We start from the raw sequence: 14,931 nt of genomic DNA, 5'->3' as shown, positions 1-14,931 counted from the left end.
CTTATGTTGCCAACCGCTTTCTTACATACACATTTCCGTCCGATACACGCTCTGGTAAAGGGAATCTCATGAAAACCCATCTGACTTCTCTTAATTCAGTTCCCACTAGTACCAGTTGCCTTGAGATGGAGATCTAGAAGAGATGAAACCTCAAGATACATTAAGAATATATGTACGTCAATATAATTTACTAGTAGCTCACCAGAGAGACTAAAGCAAGAGGAAAAGCACTGGTTAGACTTTACCCCTTTTAAACAACACCTAGAAGAACCCATTCTTGTGACATGGAGACGAATAAAATCAGCTTTACATTTCTGATTTACCATCTAAACTTGGAAGTTTAAAGATTAAGAACATTTTCTGGAGCAATGGTAGAACAGCTGTCTGGGAGAAAATATTTGCAAATGATTAGACCAACAAGAGCATAATTTCTAAAATATATAAATAGCTCATACAACTCAATAACAACAACAAAAAACAAGCAACCCAGGACTTCCCTGGTGGTCCAGTGGTTAAGAGTCCGCCTTCCAGGGCAGGGGATGTGGGTTCGATCCCTGGCTGGGGAACCAAGATCCCACATGCAGCAGGGCAACTGAGTCAGCCTGCCACAACTAGAGAGAAACGCGATCACTGCAGCTAAGACTTGATGTAGCCAAAAATAAAAAAAAAAAAAAATTTTTTTTAAAAGAAACTCAAAGAATGGGTAGAAGATCTAAAAAGACATGCAGATTGCCAACAAGCACACGAAAAGGTGCTCAACATCACTAATTGTTAGAAAAATGTGAATCAAAACTATGAGATATTGCCTCACACTGGTCACAATGGCCATTATGAAAAAGTCTACAAAGAACAAATCTGGAGTGGGTGTAGAGAAAACAGAACCCTCCTACATTGTTGGTGGGAATGTAAATCGATGCAGCAACTATGGAGAACAGTAAACAGATTGCTAGAAAAACTAAAAATAGATTTGCCATACAGTCCAGCAATCCCACTCCTGGGCATAAACCCAAAGAAAACTCTAATTTGAAAATATACCCTCCCCCCAATGTTCACAGCAGCACTATATACAATAGCCAAGACATGGAAGAAACCTAAATGTCCATCAACAAGTAAATGGGTAGACAAGATGTGGTAAATATATACAATGAATACTTGACCATATTGGATGGACTTACAGATCTTCATACTAAGTGAGGTAAGACAGATAAAGACAAACATAATATCACTTATATGTGGAATCTAAAAATATGATACATTTGAACTTATTTACAAAACAGAAACAGATTCACAGACTCATTTTGTGGGGCAAAGGCACACTGATTACAGAGTGGCAAAATCAATACTAAAAATAAGGCTTGCTTTATAATCCATATTTTAAAAATCTCTTAATAGTCAATAAGTCACAAAACTCTGTTTGAAGGGGGTTAAATTTCTAGGCAAGAGATAAGACTATTTTCTGTGATGAATATAGTTTGCTTATGATGTAGTTAATAAAGCCAAAGAATGGACCTGCCTACTTCCCCTGCCCACTCCCCTTTTTCTTAATAAAGGAAGCCTTCTTTCTTTTAGTGACAGAATCTTAGTTTAGAATATTCAATGGTTGCTGACTCTCTTTGGCTGTTAACTCCGACAGGTGGTTCTATTGATAAGTCTATTTAAAAAAGTTCAAGTGCTTCTGTTTATAATTACAAGACAGCCTAATCCTAATTCTCAGAGAGGCCCGAGAAACATCTGCCAGCAAGATAGCACTTCTGTTAAGAGCAAACAGGTATTCCTTGCCAATTACCAGCTTCAAACCATGAGGCTCAGGCTACTAATACAATTTGTTAGTTCAGGGAAGGACAGATGTGGGCTTCCTGTCCCTCAGAGCTGACACAGTCATTCAGTCCTGCCAAGTACTGCTGTGATTCCAGGTCTCTTCTGTACAGGTTAACTAGTTGTAATTCTTTCTCATGTTGCTCAACTGCTCTTTGCTCCAGGAAGAACTGCTGCTTTACATTCCAGGGACTGCAGAAGGATCATATAGCTGAAATTCTCAATAGCATTTAGAGGATGAATCCATATAATAAAATTCTGGTAACAGCATTTCTGGAGAACAAGGGTATATATTCACTTTCCAACGGAAAAATTAGGATAATCTAGTTAAGGCAAAATGGAGCTACAGAATGGTGTGACAAGGACAGCTAGGAATAAGTCAACCTCAGAAACTACGGCAGCCATGAAGTCTTTAAAAATTACCCTGGAATCATGAGATACTGTTCCTTTTGCCACATGTACTTCTGGGGAGAAATGAGCTAAGTGGAGGCAGTATATTAGTTTTCTATCATGGCTGTGACAAGTTACTGCACATTGAACAGATAAAACAATGCAAATTTATTCTAGTCTGTGGAAGTCAATCGTAGAAGGCAATGGCACCCCACTCCAGTACTCTTGCTTGGAAAATCCCATGGATGGAGGAGCCTGGTGGGCTGCAGTCCATGGGGTCGCTACGAGTCGGACACGACTGAGCGACTTCCCTTTCACTTTTCACTTGCCTGCATTGGAGAAGGAAATGGCAACCCACTTCAGTGTTCTTGCCTGGAGAATCCCAGGGACGGGGGAGCCTGGTAGGCTTCCGTCTGTGGGGTCGCACAGAGTCGGACATGACTGAAGCGACTTAGCAGCAGCAGCAGCAGCAGCATCAGTGGAAGTCAATACAGGTCTCACTGGGCTAAAATCAAGGTATCATTAGGTCTGCATTCCTTTCTGGAGGTTTGAGGGGAGAATATGTCTCCTTGCTCTTTCCAGCTTCTAGAAGCTGCCTATATTCCTGGGTTGATGGCTGCTTCCTCCATTTCCAAAGGCAAAAATGCTACAGTTCTCTGTGCCTTTCGCCTGAAGGCAGTCGCTCTCTGTCTCTGCCATTTTTAAAGAATCCTTATTGTTGCACTGGGTTTACTCAGATAATCTGAGATAATTTCCCTTAATGTCAGCCAGGGCTTCCTGGGTTGGGAAGATCCCCTGGAGAGCATGGCAATCCACTCCAGTATTCTTGCCTGGAGAATGCCACGGACACAGAAACCTGGCAAGCTATAGTCCACAGAGTCCCAAAGAGTCAGACATGACTGAAGTGACCAAGCACAAGATCAGCTTACTAGCAACCCTAATTACTTGGTAATATAAAATATTCACAGGTTCTGAGACTAGGAGTAGGCATGTTGGGGAGGAAGCAGTCATGATTCCTACCACAAGTAGCAACTCCTTTCCACACCACATTTCAAAAATGGCACAGATACACTAAAAGTGCCTATGCTTAGGAGAATGGACATTTAGTGTCCACTGGATTTGATGCATCTTATTTTACAAACTGGGTGAATATCCAACTAACCCAAATGATTTCACAGTATTACCCCCACCTCATAATTTAAGGAATTAAAGTAGGGAATCTTATCTGGGGTCCCTGAGTCACACAATTCAGGAGGGGGTCTATGAATTAAAATGAGAATAAAATTACAATTTATTTTTCCTTAACCTCTAACTGAAATTCAGCATTTTCTTTAATTATAAAGATAGGCAACAAATTATGAGTAATAGCAGTACCTGAGCATAACTAACAGAAATTAGATATTTTTATATGATCTTATAGTTACAGACCTCAAAATTTCATTTAAAAATCACGGTTACTAGACCTATCCCTAGATATTAATGGGGCTTCCCTGGTGGCTCAGATAGTAAAGCATCTACCTGCAATGCGGGAGACCTGGGTTCAATCCCTGGGTGGGGAAGATCCCCTGGAGAAGGAAATGGCAATCCACTCCAGCACTCTTGCCTGGAAAATCCCATGGACGGAAGAGCCTGATAGGCTACAGTCCATGGGGTCGCATAGAGTCGGACACAACTGAGCGACTTCACTTTCACTTTCTAGATATTAATTAAAGCACTTTAAAAAAGCATATGTTACTAATATAAAATTGTTTTAATGTTTGATAATTAGATTTCAGTATAACTGGTTTCCTGTGTAATATTACGTATTTTATATGTTTAAAAACATTATTCTGAGATGGGTCCATAGGCTTCCTTGACTGCTGATGAGTCCATGACATACAAAAGATAAAGAAATTCTGAGTTACTTCCTCTAAGACTAATGAAAATGTAAAAGGGGAACCAGAAGGGTAACTAAGTCTGAGGCTGAGTATTGAGCTAGTTAAGGAAAACTATGAACAAGCGCAGTGGAGACCTCAAAGTGAAAGGTTATCCATGAGATAACAAAATGTAGCTACAGATATTCTACTGAATCCTCTGGTGTAATTTCCATACCAAATTTTTGGTATCTCAAACTAATATTTGGACCCTTCTAAGTTTAGAAGGGTCCAAAATTGCAGAAGGATCAGAGTACTAATGGTACATTAGCTTCTAAACTGAAAAAGCAAAACGAATCCAGTTCAAATCTGCTCTGAAAGCGAAATGAAGCCCCAGATGTCCATTTGACTAAGCAAAAGAATAAGCCAGAAAAAGTTGAGCAACAGGCTTTTCCCAGAAATGAGATACTTATGGCTACTTGCTCTAGTAACTATAAACAACTCATGATTTACTTATGCCAGCAATTACTAAAGAGGGCTAAGAAGCTTTGACGATCAAAGGAGAGAAATTAGAGTGCTCTTTTTCCTCTCTCCCCTGCCAACCAAACAGCAAGAGGCCAAGACACTAGAACTACCTTGATATCTGAATAAGCAAAGGGGAAGCAACTCCCTACAGAAACTAGAAATCAGATTGCAACCTTGTTGCTTCTTGCTTAAGCCCCAAACTCTAATTTTAAATAAATTTTAAGTTGGGTTCTTACTCAGTTCAGTCGAGTTGCTTCTTGCTTAAGCCCCAAACTCTAATTTTAAATAAATTTTAAGTTGGGTTCTTACTCAGTTCAGTCGATCAGCCCTGTCCAACTCTTTGCAACCCCATGAACTGCAGCACGCCAGGCTTCCCTGTCCATCACCAACTCCCAGAGCTTGCTCAGACTCCTGTTCATGGAGTTGGTGATGTCATCCAACCATCTCACCCTCTGCCATCCTGGGTTCTTATCATTTTCAAAAGTCTTCTCTCATGCTCTTTCCTCCAAAAGTGCTTTATAACTACTTTTGTTAGCTTCTCCTCCATAATCTTGAAAGCTAACTGCTAGTACTAGTCTATGATCGAAACCAATGAGTCTATGTACTTCAGAAAAATCTAAACTTATTAGAAGTTTACAATTTGAGCTGAGCATTAAAATGAATCTTCAGCCATAATACCAGTTACTGATTTTCCAAGAGCATCTGTATCAGACCTGTGTGGAAAATGTGTCATTTCGACTTCTGATCTTTTGATCAGATCTGACCACCTGATGTGATGTCAGTTCCAAAAATAAGTGTTTGAGACAACATGCTTATAGAAAATACCACACACTAGATGGACACTTACCCATGACTGCTTACTAATATTAGTCATAAATGACTATACCATTAGCTAAAGCAACAAAGCAATAAATCTGTTTTAAAATATACTGTTGTATAGATTAATTTTCAGAAGTCTGATTAGGAACAGAGAAGAGACAGCATCAAGAAACTTACTCAGGACATGTTACACCTTTGGGAATAGCCATCATATATTTTGCGAACAAAGAATTAAAATATTGCCAGCCATACTATCAATTTCCTTAGGGCTTTTAATGAATTTACCAAAGTACATCCAGATCTAAAAAAGTTATCCTGTAAATACTCTAAAGGAAATAATCTGGTTTTAAAAAAGAGCTAAGATTGTAAAATGGTGCACTGCCATGGAAAACAGTACAGAGGTTCCTCAAAAGCTTAAAAATAGAACTACTTTATGATCCAACAAACCCACTTCTGAGTACATGTATCTGAAAGCTGAAAGCAGGGTCTCAAAGAGGTATCTGCACACCCACAGCAGCACTACTCACAAGAGCCAAAAGGTAGAAGCAACCCACATGTCACTGGGGGATGTTTGGATAAACAAAAATGTGGTAAACACATTCGATGGAATATTATTCAGCCTTAAAAAAGGAAGGAAATTACGATACATGTTACAATATGCATGAATCCTGAGGATACTGTGCTAAGGGAAATAAACCAGTCACAAAAAGACAAATACTGTATGATTCTAATTATATGAGGTTATCTAAATCAGTCAAATTCATAGAAACAGAAAGGAGAATGGGGTTACCAGGGGCTAAGGGGAGAGGGATAAGGGGTGTTGTTACTTAACAGGTACAGAATTTCAGAATTACAGGAGATCTGTTTCACACAAATGTGAGTACACTTAACACTGCTAAAGTATACAATTTAAAATGGTCACAATGATAAATTTTTGTTGTGTTTTATACCACAATTCCCTCCAGGGATACATGTATATTGATCATACAGGTAGGACTGGATTCTAAAAACACCATGTCCTTTTTTGTCTAAATGTTAATATATAACTTTGGTTTATATAATTCTCTGCAGCCCATAAAACATTGTCAATCAGAAGCTAGCTGTTATCCTTGACTTCTGACTACCAATAAAAGCCAAGTGATATTGTTCTTTAGTCTTAAACACCAGTGGGAATATGTAAATAAGTCTTGATTAGCCAAAAGCAATCTTTTTTAAGATATGACTTTTCAAATCCCTTGCTATTTTGTCTTTATCCTGTTTCTTTTTTTTTTTTTGGCCATTTCTCTAATTATGAGGGTTTCAATTTAAGAGTAAAAGTGGTGAGGAAAATCTAACTGGTGTAATAAATCATCAAACAAAGAAGTCACCAGATTTGCCAAAATTTGAACGGAGGATATCATTACTCTGTTTTCCTCCATTTTCTCAATATGAGCAAGGCTGTTCATAGTTCTCTTATTCAGAGGGCAAGTCTAATGGTGATCCTGACATATTGCTTAAAAGAGATGGGCATATCAGAACTTCTGGAAGGGCAGATAAAGAACTTATTATCAACAATTTTATCATTCAGGTTTCAGTTCAGTTCAGTCGCTCAGTAGTGTCCAACTCTTTGTGACCCCATGAATCACAGCACACCAGGCCTCCCTGTCCATCACCAACTCCCGGAGTTCACTCAAACTCATGTCCATCAAGTTGGTGATGCCATCCAGCCATCTTATCCTCTGTCATCCCCTTCTCCTCCTGCCCCCAATCCCTCCCAGCATCAGGGTCTTTTCAAATGAGTCAACTTTTCGCATCAGGTGGCCAAAGTATTTTCCAATGAACACTCAGGACTGATCTCTTTTAGGATGGACTGGTTGGATCTCCTTGCAGTCCAAGGGACTCTCAAGAGTCTTCTCCAACTCCACAGTTCAAAAGCATCAATTCTTCGGCCCTCAGCTTTCTTCACAGTCCAACTCTCACATCCATACATGACCACTGGAAAAACCATAGCCTTGACTAGATGGACCTTTGTTGGCAAAGTAATGTCTCTGCTTTTCAATATGCTATCTAGGTTGGTCATAACTTTCCTTCCAAGGAGTAAGTGTCTTTTAATTTCATGGCTTCAATCACCATCTGCAGTGATTTTGGAGCCCCCCAAAATAAAGTCGGACACTGTTTCCACTGTTTCCCCATCTATTTCCCATGAAGTGATGGGACCAGATGCCGTATGCAAATAAGACCAGTGAGGTCAAATGAGATGTAAAAATATGTATATCATTTAGTCTTTTCAACATAATAATTTTAAGAGTTAGGAGACCCAAAGAGTGGCTCCAATTTAGTCTCTCCTTTTACTAAAGGAAAAATTAACCCTTTTCTAGAACTAAGAAAGTTTTAACTAAATCAATACATATCTAGATTCAGGTCCAAAGACTCAGGTAACATATTTAGAATTTTAGACCATTTAATTCCTAAGACCACAAAGTAAGAGGCATAAAGAAGGTAAGGCCTTAAGTATTCTTAAGAATCAGACCTTCCCCAAGCTGGTTTTCAGGTTTAAGACAATGATTTCAGATTTGTTTTAATAATTCTTTTAACTCCAGTCTGGGGGCTTCCCAGATGGCTCAGTGGGTAAAGAATCTTCCTGCAATGCAGGAGACACAGGAGACTCGAGTTCCATCCCTTGGTTGGAACTATCCCCCGGAGGACGAAATAGATACCCACTCCAGTATTCGCCAAAAAATCCCACGGACAGAGGAGCCTGGCAGGCTACAGTCCGAAGGGTCCCAAAGATGACTGAGTGATTAAGCTTGTACACCTCCCATTCAAATAACTGGTTTGTATATCCTAAAATGCACATCATGGGCAGCTCCTTCAGTTATAAATCAAATCATATTTTTATTACTGAATTAGCAAAGCCTCTTGGGCTCTAAAAGAGAGCAGATGGGATGATTAACAGTAGCAGCTGTTACATCAATGTCCAGGAAATCACATGCATACCATAAATGAGTTTTAAAATTTACATGCCTCAGCTTCTCAGTTCTTCAGTGCTCCTTTCTTTGCCTCCAACATGCAACAAAACACAGTATGAAGATAAACTTATATCAGTAAGATGCCACTGAAGTCATTATATGCCTACTTTGAGGGCTTTTAATCAAATCAATCTTACTACTAGTTTGATTGATACTAATCATTTTTAGGATTAACTTTTCTACTCCATTATTAGATTTTTTTTTTTAATGTTTGCAATCCTGATTTTGCAATTTATTTATTTATTTATTTTATTTATTTTTTAAATTTTATTTTATTTTTAAACTTTACAATATTGTATTGGTTTTGCCAAATAAAAATATGGAACGCTTCACGAATTTGCGTGTCATCCATGCGCAGGGGCCATGCTAATCTTCTCTGTATCATTCCAATTTTAGAATATGTGCTGCCGAAGTGAGCACCCATTATTAGATTTTGTGGGTTTTTTAATTCTTCAAGTAATTCCAGTTTACAAAATGCTCAACTGTTCTATGTGTTTTACAGGTATTCTAATTTAATCCTCCCAATAATAGTGGACATAAATACTCTTGACTATTCACGTTTTACACACGAGAAAACTATACAAAGTAAGTATCCTGTGCAAGGTTAAGCCAGCAAGTAACAGAGTCTGGATTTAAATCAGCCTTCAGGCCCACTTTATAACTTTATTTTTCAATGATTTTAAGATACAGAAGCACTGCACTCCATGTCCTCACACTGGCTCACAAGTAAAGCCTTTATGATAATATAATCTGTATTAATGACTATTTAACACCCTAACTGGTGAGGAATCTTGGGGTCTTGGAATCCTGAAGATTAACTTCAGGACAGGCTGCTAAAATAAATTTATAGGTAGCATTTTAGGTCCCTCAGCAACTCAATTTTCCTGGATCAAAATCTAAATAAAAAATAATTTGACCTTCTGTGGTAGAACAAGTTCACTCTGACCCCCTCTTCCTTCCCTTAGATGAAAATTATGCAAAGTATTTTCACTGTGTTAGGAGACAGAAGTAGCAAAAACTCTGGGAAGTAAACTAGTGAGATCAATCAAATCACAATCTCTTGAACTTATTTAGAGCACTTCAGGAAAATAAAACCACATCCTTCCAGGGTCTTTTTTGAAAAATAAATCATCATTTGCCTATGTGACCAATCACTTTCAGGGCCAGAGTATCAATTTTTAGATGTTCAGTTTATCTACCAGCCCAGCAGTTATCAACAATGGCTGATATGAGGGAATTCTTCATGGTTTATAAGAGAATTACTAAAGGAATAGACTAAAGATTTGTTTTAAATGGGATAGAAAACAACTAAATCAGCAGCAAAAGTTATTTCCTGGAATAACAGAGACTTCATTAGATAGTTTGAGTTGTTATATTAGCATCAGCAAATACTTTTTAGATGGGATTATGAACTTAATTCCTAAATCAGTACATGGAAAATTCTATTAATTATCCCAGAAGATACTGTGATGAAACAAACTTTTTCTGACATGAGACAAGCCTCAAATTTCTCAGATGCATGCCTGCATAAAGAATTTAAAGCTGTTTACTCATTCACATACTGTGTAGCTACTATGAAGATAAGCATTATCCAAGATAAAAAAACACATAAATTCACTCCTAGCACTTAAGAAGTTTTCAATTTGCAACTAACTGTACCAAACAATATGAGTCAGTATTCCTTCTAAAACAGACCCAAACATCTCCACCGGTTCCAGAACTGATTACTGTACTGATTTCCGCATTCCACATATAAAGATTAGTTTTTCCCAATACCTAACACCCAGATGTTAGAGAAGGAAATGGCAACCCTCTCCAGTGTTCTTGCCTGGAGAATCCCAAGGATGGGGTAGCCTGGTGGGCTGCTGTCTATGGGGTCGCACAGAGTCGGACACAACTGAAGCGACTTAGCAGCAGCAGCAACATCCAATACTACTATGAAAAACACCATTTCCTCCTTGCATTTACAGATTTGCTCCCAGTGAGGTACTTAAACACACATCCCTTTACAAGAGACAGAGCTTTCTCTATGTAGTGATTTACATGGCAGGACCTTTTTTTCAACCAACATCTGGCAGAATTTTCCTGGAGATCAAAGGAGTCAACCTAATTCTCATAAATATCCAGAATGGGCCTTTAGTAATAACTGGTAACTACTGAGTCAAGGACTGAGCGCAAACACACACATTGAGCTAAAGGGGGCTTCCCTGATGGCTCAGGGGTAAATAATCCACCTGACAATGCAGGAGATGAGGGTTTGATCCCTGGGTCAGGAAGATCCCCTGGAGAAAGAAATAGTAACTCACTCCAATATTCTTGCCTGGGAAATCCCATGGACAGAGGAGCCTGGCTGGATACAGTTCATGGGGTCTCAAAGAGTCAGACACGACTTGGCGACTAAAGAACAACAAACTGAGCTAAGGAAAGGATTTGTGGACAGGTCACTATCCTGGGCAACTCCAGATAACACCATTCATCCATCCTTGGTACAGTAAGGTGAGAGAAAGGAAAGTCAGCACCCCATTCCCTTATTTTGATCTATTAAATCAGCTGGGCAGGATAACCACCAGCAAAACAGCCCCGTGGGTCCGTGGGTCACCACACGGCAGGGCCAAATGCCTGCCTTGGCGGCTCTTAGCTGTCCGGGATCTCTGCTGAGAAGCCACCACACCCCTCACTTCTTACTGTCCGCCCAGGAGTGGGGAAGCCAAGGTCCTCCGTCTCCGTGTTCACCTAGAACCCAAGCCACGACTACTGTCACCAACGCAAGGTCTTGCCAGGCCCGCTCTGCCCAGCCTCCCCGACCCTCGCTTAGCCTCTCTTTCCTTTCGGGGCGCTCCCCCACCTGCCCCGAAGGGTGAGAACTCACGACAGCCGCGGCGCCGGTGAAAATATCCTCCCCCTCGGTGTCGCTGTCCCCGGCTTCGGGTTCTGAGCCCCCCACCGCCCCCTCGGACTCCGGCTCCAGGCCGGGGAAGGGCGGAGGGAGTCTCTCCGAAGCGTTACAGCCACCACCACCCGACGCCATCTTCCTCCACCCGCGGCGGAAGCCGCAACAACAACTTTATAGAGAGATAGGACCGCGAGCACAGCGTTCCAGCGGAGCTAAGGGGGATGGCAGCCACTAGCCCAGAGGGACGCGCGGGGAGGGGGCGCGGGGGCGAGGCCTTCAGACTGGGGGCGGGGCGGTGCTGGCTGGCGGCTCCTGCCCAGCCAATCCGAGCCCTAGATTGCGACGCGGTTATCCTAACCAGGGGGCAGAGGAGCAGGAAAAAAGGACTTAAGAAGGCTGGAATCAAGATTGCCCGGAGAAATATCGATAACCTCAGATCTGCAGATGACACCACCCTTTTGGCAGAAAACGCAGAGGAACTAGAGCTTCTTGATGAAAGTGAAAGAGGAGAGGGAAAAAGCTGGCTTAAAACTCAGCATTCAAAAAACTAAGATCATAGCGTCCAGGTCCCATCACTTCATGGCAAAGAGATGGGAAAACAATGGAAACAGTCAAAGACTATTTTCTTGGGCTCCAAAAATCACTGCAGATGGCGACTGCAGCCATGAGACTAAAAGACGCTTCCTCCTTGGAAGAAAAGCTATGACCACCCTAGACAGCATGATCAACCTAGATAGCGTATAAAAAAGCAGAGACATTACTTTGCCAACAAAGGTCCATCTAGTCAAGGCTATGGTTTTTCCAGTGGTCATGTTTGATGTGAGAGTTGGACTGTGAAGAAAGCTGAGAGCCGAAGAATTGATGCTTTTGAACTGTGGTGTTGGAGAAGACTCTTGAGAGTCCCTTGGACTGCAAGGAGATCCAACCAGTCCATTCTAAAGGAGATCTGTCCTAGGTGTTCTTCGGAAGGACTGATGCTAAAGCTGAAACTCCAATACTTTGGCCACCTGATGCGAAGAGTTGACTCATTTGAAAAGACCCTGATGCTGGGAGGGATTGGGGGCAGGAGGAGAAGGGGATGACAGAGGATGAGATGGCTGGATGGCATCACCAACTCGATGGACATGAGTTTGAGTAAACTCTGGGAGTTGGTGATAAACAAGGAGGCCTGGTGTGCTGTGATTCATGGTGTTGCAAAGAGTCGGACACAACTGAGCGACTGAACTGAACTGAAGGTTTCTTCAGCAGTCATGTATGGATGTGAGAGTTGGACCATAAAGAAAGCTGAGTGCTGAAGAATTGATGCTTTTGAACTGTGGTGCTGGAGAAGACTCTTGAGAGTCCCTGGGACTGCAAGGAGATAAGTCAGTCAATCCTAAAACAAATCAGTCTGGACTATTCATTGGAAGGACTGATGCTGAAGCTGAAGCTCCAATACTTTGGCCACCTGATGCGAAGAACTGACTCATTAAAAAAGACCCTGATGCTGGGAAAGACTGAAGGCAGGAGAAAGGGAGGCCAGAGGATGAGATGGTTAGATGGCATCACCGACTGGATGGACATGAATTTGAGCAAGCTCTGGGAGTTGGTGATGGACTGGGAAGCCTGGTGTGCTGCAGTCCATGGGGTCACAAAGAGTCAGACAGGGCTGAGGAACTAAATTGAACTGAGGGAACCCGAGGTTCTACAGTCTCTGCACTCTGGATCGCTTTAACTACTGGGCTTTTTAAGCAGAAGAAGCAGCAAGTCTGAAAACCTCCACGTGGCACCAACTCATACCAAGCACAGTGGCTACATAGAGATTCAATATGTATTTTTGATTGCGATCTCTGGACAGATAAACAGTAAAAGTTTCGCTAGTTATTCTTTCGAGAATGTTTAGTTCATTCAAGAAATGGATACTGAAGATCAAAGGAGAATCCCATGGACAGATGATCCCAGCAGGCTACAGTCCATGGGGTTGCAAGAGTAGGACACTTAGGGACTAAACCACCACCCCATTGCGTGCCTGGCACCCTGCTATGCGTTGGAGATACAGAAATAAACACGCTTCTGGTTCACTAGGCACTTGAGGGAGATAGGCATGTAAATGGACAGTGCTATATAATGTGCAGTGAAGTGAGCTCGCTCAGTCGTGTCCAACTCTTTGCGACCCCATGGACTATAGCCCACCAGGCTCCACCATCCATGGGATTCTCCAGGCAAGAATACTGGAGTGGGTTGCCATTTCCTTCTCCAAGGGAACTTCCCGACCCAGGGATCGAATCCAGGTCTCCCGCATTTCGGGCAGGCGCTTTGCCCTCTGAGCCACCGGGGGAGCACAGTAAAAGAGAACAACAATTCTGCTTGAAGTCGAGAGACTTCAAAGAGGAAGTGAGACTTGAGAGTCCTAAATTTGGTCGCAAAGCAGTTAGGATTCTCTCAACTGCTGTGGAGTAAATGGAGTGGAACAGATGATGGGGGACTTATTAAACTCTGAGCAAAAGCTTCCTGGGACCTAAACTATTCACTGGTTGTCTGGTGGGCCTAAAATCTAAAGTAGCTAGACAAGACTTTAAAGATAAATGGGATATGTTATCGTGGGATAATTTAGCAAGATAATCCTTACATTTCCTCTCAATAGAGATGGTACGAAACTTGGCATCAACTTTGACAAAACGTTTAGTTTGTTCTTAAATGCCAATTCCTCACCATCAGAGATCTGCTCACAGACCTGTTTGAGGGTAGGTTCCATGTCCTATCTTTGTACCCTGGGCATCTATAGACCAAGCCTGGCAAATTAAGTATCCAATAAATGTTTGAGATTTGACTGGAGGGATGAATGGATAAAATTAAAATTAACATCACCGACTTTGTTACTGGCAACCGTTACAGCCACCAACACCAGAGGGCTTAAGAGGTTCTTTTTAGGATGGCGATCTCCAATGTCACTATTGTACACATGAGAAAGCTCTCTCGTTCTAAGTTATCTTGAAGGCGATTGGCAGAAATAGCCTGTAATGAGAAGTTGTGCTGGCCCTATGAGTTGTGTTTTCCCTATGAGACGGGAAAACTAAAAAGTAACTCCTTCTCCGGCCACGCCTAACCATCTTTACTAGGTTCCAAACACATCCCATTTCACCGCAACGGAAACTCACTTCCGGCCTGACTAGGAAGTAAGAAAACTTTGAGTGGAAGAGGCCCCCTCTGAAAAAAAAAATAGTAGGGAGTCTCCGTACAGACGCTCCTCCAATATTAGAAATCAAGATCTTCTTTCCCCTACCTCTTCAGGATTCATCTTTAGCTTATCCAGGCGCTAAGGCAATTAGCGGCGGGTAACACACCGTTACCCCCCACCATCAACCGCGCCCGCGCCCGCGCGCCGCCAGCGTCAGAGACTACAGGTTCCATAATGCAGCTCGCCGTCTTCCAAAGAAAACGCCCATGTGTCCCAGCACGCAACCCGCCTCACGTGCCTCCAAGAATTTTTTTTTTTTCCCCCTCTTGCCCCGCCGAAACTGAGCAAAGCATACTGGGGCTTGTAGTCTTTGCGCCTCCTTTCCCTAGGTCCTCCGCGACAATCCGTCAGGTCCCGCCTATTATCTGCTCCCCAGGACATTTAGGCTTCTCTTGGCCCGTGTGAAGACCA

The 14,931-nt window shown here is 41.8% G+C and overlaps 1 protein-coding gene and 1 non-coding gene across 4 annotated transcripts in view; both read right to left on the bottom strand.

The window, feature by feature from the left end:
• Positions 1-14,923, bottom strand: part of SNX1 (sorting nexin 1) — a 37,188-nt gene extending 22,265 nt beyond the window's left edge. The window contains exon 1 of one of the 3 annotated variants that reach the window (XM_086321454.1): positions 14,566-14,923. In XM_086321454.1, coding sequence (XP_086177580.1) covers positions 14,566-14,580 — 15 coding nt within the window. In that variant the 5' untranslated portion in view covers positions 14,581-14,923. Of the gene's footprint in view, positions 1-11,255; positions 11,451-14,565 lie in introns of those variants that run through there. The other 2 variants (XM_086321452.1, XM_086321453.1) reach the window with 2 other exon arrangements.
• LOC147364585 (U6 spliceosomal RNA) lies at positions 8,724-8,830 on the bottom strand. Its single transcript, XR_015135646.1, has one exon. It is a non-coding gene; the product is annotated as a U6 spliceosomal RNA (small nuclear RNA).
• Positions 14,924-14,931: the final 8 nt, after the last annotated feature.

The sequence above is a fragment of the Bos grunniens genome, chromosome 10 (assembly GCF_055505025.1).
Source record: "Bos grunniens cultivar Pamir isolate PY7600 chromosome 10, Bosgru_T2T1.0, whole genome shotgun sequence".
Classification (NCBI taxonomy): domain Eukaryota; kingdom Metazoa; phylum Chordata; class Mammalia; order Artiodactyla; family Bovidae; genus Bos; species Bos grunniens.
Note: the sequence above shows the minus strand (reverse complement) of the source record. Positions and strands in the feature narration are given on the sequence as shown.